The sequence below is a fragment of the Taeniopygia guttata genome, chromosome 1A (assembly GCF_048771995.1).
Source record: "Taeniopygia guttata chromosome 1A, bTaeGut7.mat, whole genome shotgun sequence".
Taxonomy (NCBI): domain Eukaryota; kingdom Metazoa; phylum Chordata; class Aves; order Passeriformes; family Estrildidae; genus Taeniopygia; species Taeniopygia guttata.
The window spans coordinates 52,193,814-52,199,813 of record NC_133025.1 but is presented as its reverse complement, the minus strand read 5'-3'; the positions used below and the strand labels follow the sequence as shown (position 1 = coordinate 52,199,813).

General features: G+C 55.6%; 1 protein-coding gene across 5 annotated transcripts in view; it reads left to right on the top strand.

Moving 5' to 3' along the window:
- Positions 1-3,970: 3,970 nt before the first annotated feature.
- ABTB3 (ankyrin repeat and BTB domain containing 3) overlaps positions 3,971-6,000 on the top strand; it is a 164,477-nt gene continuing 162,447 nt past the window's right edge. For 2 of the 5 annotated variants that reach the window (XM_030263130.4, XM_030263131.4), the window contains exon 1: positions 3,971-5,201. In XM_030263130.4, coding sequence (XP_030118990.4) covers positions 4,244-5,201 — 958 coding nt within the window. In that variant the 5' untranslated portion in view covers positions 3,971-4,243. The remainder of the gene's footprint in view (positions 5,202-6,000) is intronic. The other 3 variants (XM_032746300.3, XM_030263129.4, XM_030263128.4) reach the window with 2 other exon arrangements.

The window sequence follows — 6,000 nt, the reverse complement described above, 5'->3', positions numbered from 1 at the left end:
AATTTGTCAGATCTCTTTCTAAAATCATTTGTGCTCTTTGCTTCCAAACTGTACCATGGCCTTGGGCTCCACATCTTTGTTTCATGAGGTGGGATTTGGTTGAGGCTGGCAGTTTCTCAGAGCATCCTTGGCTTGTGTATTTTGAGAAATGCCAAGTAATCTCTCCCTACAGTGGCAGGCACAAGTACTACACATCTGTTGCAAAACTCCACTCTCGGCACATGGGGGCACGGGGCTGCAGGAAGAAAGTCAGGAAGAGTTTTGAGCTCAGTGGGAAGTTGGCTGCTTTTGCACAGCAGAGGAATACGGGCGGGTGGCTGCCCCTGGCTAAGCAATAGTCGGCTGAAATATAGGGGCAGCCCTATTCCTTAGTGTCTGCAAGAGGGAAAGCTGATCAGCTGAATCTTGCTTCTTCGTGGGGCAATGGTTCCTGCTAAATCCTAGCCAGGGGTCCTAATTGAGCTTGTTGCTGAAATCAGCAGGATGGAGCTGATCGGAAAAAGCGGGTGAGTGTGGCATCCGCCTGCCACGTGTTCTTCCCTCCCACTCATGCTGGAGGCACCACCAGTGCTTCCCTTCCAGCTGGCAAGCCGGTGGCCTCATTGCATCACTCATTCCCACTGCTTTTGGAGTTGTATGTGTTTGAGGAGCGACACTCGAGTCATCTCCCTGAGCCAGCCTGTCGAAACAGTTGGCAGCAGTCTCCCAGTGGTCCTGCAGGGACCGTGATACCTGATGCCAGCGCTCGGCTCCTTTGAGGGTGTGTGAGTTCTTTTCGGCACACTGTACACACGCTGCAGCCCCAAAGGCTCCTCTGCCAGGGATGTGCATTTCACACCTGCTTTACTGCTACAGGATTACAGCCTTGTTTTGTAAATGAACTCCTGTGATTAGAAACACTAGCACTCCGACTTCCCCAGCAATATAAAGAAGGACCTCTTAAAGGTTTGCTGCTTGTTCCTAGCAGCTGGAGATAACACTGGGAGATCCTGCGAATTCTGCTTTTCATCTGAGCTATTACTGCAGTGCAGCACATTGAATTTTGAATACAGAAATTACACGGAGTGGCCTGCTCCTAGGTGAATTCCTGCTCTGTCTGGCAGCCTGTTTGCTGTCATGGTTTTTCCTACTGCTGTCAAAAAGATGCCTTTTGCAGGCAGTTGACTGGGTGGGGAAGGAAAGAATTGCAGCACTTAGTGCTCTCCCCATAAAAATACCGACTTCCCATTCACTTAAATTTGCCCTAAGCACCTTTTAAAAATGTGGTTCAGTTTTCCTCTTTCAGAGTTTTAGCTGGCACTTGTCATCCTGGTATGTTACTTAATCAGTCCCTGTCTGAATTGTCTGTAAGGATAATTGATGTTCCTGTCTCCAACAAGCTGAAAATTGTTTCCACCCAGCCTTTGACATATAAAGGGACTTTGTTTTCTGCAGTGGGTGTTTTTGTCTCATAGGCAAATGACCCTGGCTGTAAGGCTTGCAGAATGGAGTGCAGCTGCAGACACCTGCCCTTCCTCCCAGGCTAGGAGAGGTGTGGTGCCCTTTCTGGATTAAAGCTAAGGACTGTCTCCAGAGTTCATCCCATGCAGGCACTGTACATGTTGCAGGAGTGTGTTTTGCTCCAAACTGTTTGATCCTGTATTTTCTGAGGGCGGTTTAAAGAATCCTGTCTGAGGAGAACTTTCCAAATAATCCTGAATCTCACTTTGGGATGCAGCAGCCAGTATATCCACACACCTGGACAGGTGAAATTCTTCGGGTACCAAAAGATCACCGGAGATCCAGCCTGGTCACACTGAACTTATTTGAACTTCAGCCCTTTCAATGGAAAGGTAATTAGTCTTCTGAACAAATGAGTCAGAAGTTCTTACTACCACTTTCAAAAGTTTACACCAGTCTAGTGCTGCTGACATGCCTTTGGTGTGTTCAAGTATTGCAACATCTTTTGAGCTGGTAGTGTGACTGGGAATCAAACTGCCATGTGCAAGGTTGAATCTATAAAATCTCTAGTAAGACCCAGTATTTTGCTTTCTGAATTTAAAAAAAAAAAAATAAACCCCCGATCTCTTTAGACGTCCAAACTGTTTCTGCGTCAACAATAGAAATGCCTGAGTCTGCATGGTGCCTCAGACAACTGTCCACTCCTCATTTATCCTATTCATCTCAATGTGATGTTGTAACCTAAAAATTATGCAGTACCCAAAGGGGATGTTGGCCTCTGCATGCCGTTTTTCACAAAGGCTGGTGAGCAAAATACCCACTTCTCTTGTTCCATCCTCCCTGGATGCCTACCTTGTCTATATGAAACCCTACAAACCAATTACTAGAAAACCTCCCACTCAAACTTTCCCTGCGTTTGACCTGCTCTTGTATGCTCAGCATGCGCTGTTGTGGCATTCTGTGAGAGCACAGGAACAGTCAGGCGAATGGAGTAAGAAAAATAACAATCTTAAGGGGTTTAGTCATGGTGGTGCCTTCCTTCTATCAAATGAAAAGGGGAATTTTGAGCAACCACTGCACTGAGGTGGTGAAGACACCAGAGGGCTCTAGTGCCAGATAGACTGCTGGATTGCTGCAAAGTCCACAGGATTTTACTCTCGAGCTATGCTCTCATTTTTGGTGAGCCAGCCCCAAGACGGGCTGTTGCCAGCAGCGCGGGCCTCAGCATCTTACTTCACTTGTGACAGTGGCTTAAGTTCTGATTGCACCTGTTCTCAGCTCTTCTACCTTTTATCAGGATATGGTGGTGCTTGGGAAATCTGTGGAAACCCATTGTGCGTACTGCGTCTTGTGGAAGGGCCAAGACTCTGCTGAGAAAGCAGTTTTTGACAGCACTTGACTTCATTTGGAAAGCAACTCCCTCTTGGTGTTTTCAGTGGTGTATTAGTTCTCCCCAGACTGACTGACAAGTGAACCTACCTGTAGTTGTGCTCGTGCCTTTCCTCTAGGAAGCTGATGTTGAAGAAGTGCCAGGCTTGCTTGGATGGGGAAATCTCTTACATGATTTGCCTTGTCTGTCCAAGAATTTTGGCTGCCTCTGTTGGCATGATAGAGAAATGTGTTTGCTAGGCTTTTATCCTTAAAGGGATAGACATTTGCTGTTATTTTATGCTTAAAAGGATGTAAGATTTCTTCAAAACCAGAGAATGCAAACACATACATTGTCAGTCTGCTGCCTGGGACATTAGTCAGGCAATTCCTGATAAAGCTAAAGCCTACCAATGTTAGATTAAAATACATTAGTCGAGGATAAATTGTCTTGCAAATTCCATCTTACTATGCATAGGAAATGTGCCCTAAGCCCAGTACAATTCTTACTTGTCAAAGCCTTCACGATACTTAATGGGTTAACGTCAAGACGTCAAAGGATTTTATTGTACTTGTTTTAATTATTTGGAAATTGCTCTTCCTGACTCGGGTGATGGCTGGGATTTTTACGTGGCAGTTTCGGCTTGATTTCAAAACATCTTGACTGATGAGATGTGTGAGTGCCTGCGCTCCCTGTCATTTGTTTATAGCAATATCAGGGAACTGCTGGTGTGAAAACCCAGTGCGGGCTGGAGCGGGACTCTAGTTCGTACGCCTGGGGAACGGCGTAGATGCACCCAGCAGAGCCGCGCTGTTCCTAGCCGTGGGGACAGAGGGCTGGCCGCACTCCTCCGGCCGCCGGCGGGGCCAGGACCGCATTAACACGGCTTCGCTTTGCAGCGCACGGTCGCGGCCCCGGGGGCGCCGCCGGCGCGGATCTCGCAGCCCCGCGGCTCCTCGGGCGGCTCCGGGGCCGGCGGGGCCGCGCCCCCTCCCGGCCCGCGCTGCGCGGCGCGGAGCGGCCCCGCGGAGCCAAGGGAGGCGCGGCCGCCGCAGGGCGCGCTCCCATTGGCCGCCGGGCGCGCTGCTTTGCATGCCCCCGCCCTCTGGGCGCCCCATTGGCTGCCAGCCGGCGGCGCTTTGCATGGCCCCGCCCCCGCGCCCGCTGGCCGGTGCTGCGCTGCGGTGCGGTGTCGGGCCGGCGGCGCGGCGCAGTGCAGGAGCCGGAGCCGGAGCCGGGCCGGCAGCGGGGCTCGGCCGGCGGCGGCAGCAGGAGCAGGGCGCAGGCAGCACCGCCGCTTCGCTGCCGTCTGGCGGAGCGGGGCGAAGCCAAGCGACCGGCGGGTTGCGCCGCGCCCGCCCGCTGCTCTCTCCCCCCGCGTTCCCGTGAGCCGCTCCCCGCCCGGGTCCCTCGGGTGCAGCATGAAGTGCGGCGATGGCCCGGAGAGGTAAGACGGCGGTGAGGACGCTGGAAGACCTGACGCTGGACTCCGGGTATGGTGGTGCGGCGGACTCTGTGCGCTCCTCCAACTTGTCGCTGTGCTGCTCGGATTCGCACCCCGCGTACCCCTATGGAGGAAGCTGCTGGCCGCACCTAACTGACTCCATGCACAGTCGGCACAACAGCTTCGACACCGTCAACACCGTCCTAGCGGAAGACTCCGAGGTGCTGGACTGCGCGGGGCAGCAGTGCTCCCGGCTCCTGCCCGACCTTGAGGAGGTCCCCTGGAGCCTGGAGGAGGTGGAGGCACTGCTGCTGCCGCCGCCGCCGCGCCGGGAGCCGCGGGCGCCGGGCGCCGCCAGCCCCGGCAGCCGGGATGCGGCGGCGCGGCTCTCGACGCTGGTGAGCCGGGCGCTGGTGCGCATCGCTCGGGAGGCGCAGCGACTGAGCCTCCGCTTCGCCAAGTGCACCAAGCACGAGGTGCGGAGCGCCATGGAGATCGTCCTGGGCTGGACGCTGGCGGCCCGCTGCACGGCAGCCGCCCTCGGCGCCCTCTCCCTCTACAACATGAGCAGCAGCGGCGGCGACCGCTTCAGCCGCGGCAAGTCGGCCCGGTGCGGACTGGCCTTCTCCGTGGGCAAGTTCTACCGCTGGATGGTGGACAGCCGCGTGGCCCTGCGCATCCACGAGCACGCCGCCATCTACCTCACCGCCGGCACCGAGAGCCTCTTCCGCGACATCCACGCGCGGGTGCTGGCCGGTCCCGCCGCCCCGCTCCCGCCGCCCGGCCGCCCCCCGGCCGCCGCCGCCGCCCCGGCCGAGAAGGAGAAGGAGGGCGGCGAGGCGCCCCGCTTCACCCTGGAGGCGCTGGAGCAGACGGTCAACAACGACCCCGAGCTCTGGGGCTTGCTGCAGCCCTACCAGCACCTCATCTGCGGAAAGAACGCCAGCGGTAAGTGCGGCCGCCGGGCGGGACCGGGCGCCACCGACCACCTGTTGCGCCGGGCGGGCCCCGTCCGCCCCCCCGGGCGCTGGGCGGGCTGCCGCCGCCGCCGCACCTGCCGCCGGGGCCGGGGGCCGGGAGGGAGGAGCGGCGCGGCTGCCCCTGCACGGCGGTGCCCGGGCCGGGCCGCGGGAGGGCTGGACGGGAGCTGCCGAGCATCCCCCGCACGGCTCTGCCGGGGCTGCCCGCCCGTCTGCGGGGCGTGATGGGCGTGAATTCAGGGGCAGCTGGCTGGGTGGCGGCGAGGGCTGCCTGAGAGACACTGGTTCGGAGCTTCAGTTTTCCACAGGAAATGGCAGAAGCGCAGCTGAGCGCTTGCAGGCGAGATCAAACTTTTGTTACATATGCAGTGGTTTGGCCAGCGATTGCGTGGTTGGCGCTGAAATGCAGTCTTTCTGGACAGATTTCATTCATGTTGCTGCATGTTTACCCAGAGCTTGACACAAATGCAACACCGTGATGCATCAACTTCCTGGGCATTTTTTTCCCTTCGTTTTTTAAACGATGAATCTAATATTTTTAATAAGTTATCCTTGGTAGAGTGGCATTCCAAAGTTGATGTTCCTTATTTCAACTCCCTCTGTCAGGGAAGGGAAGATGGAACGAGACGTGTTTCGGGGGGGCAGAGTTAAATAGGGTGTTTTTTTCATACCTTTTCCCTAAGCGTGCGCAGACACATGCGAACACTTTTATTAAGCTTTAATTCAAAATACCTGTCAAGCTGAGATGCAAATATCTGGGGAGGGAG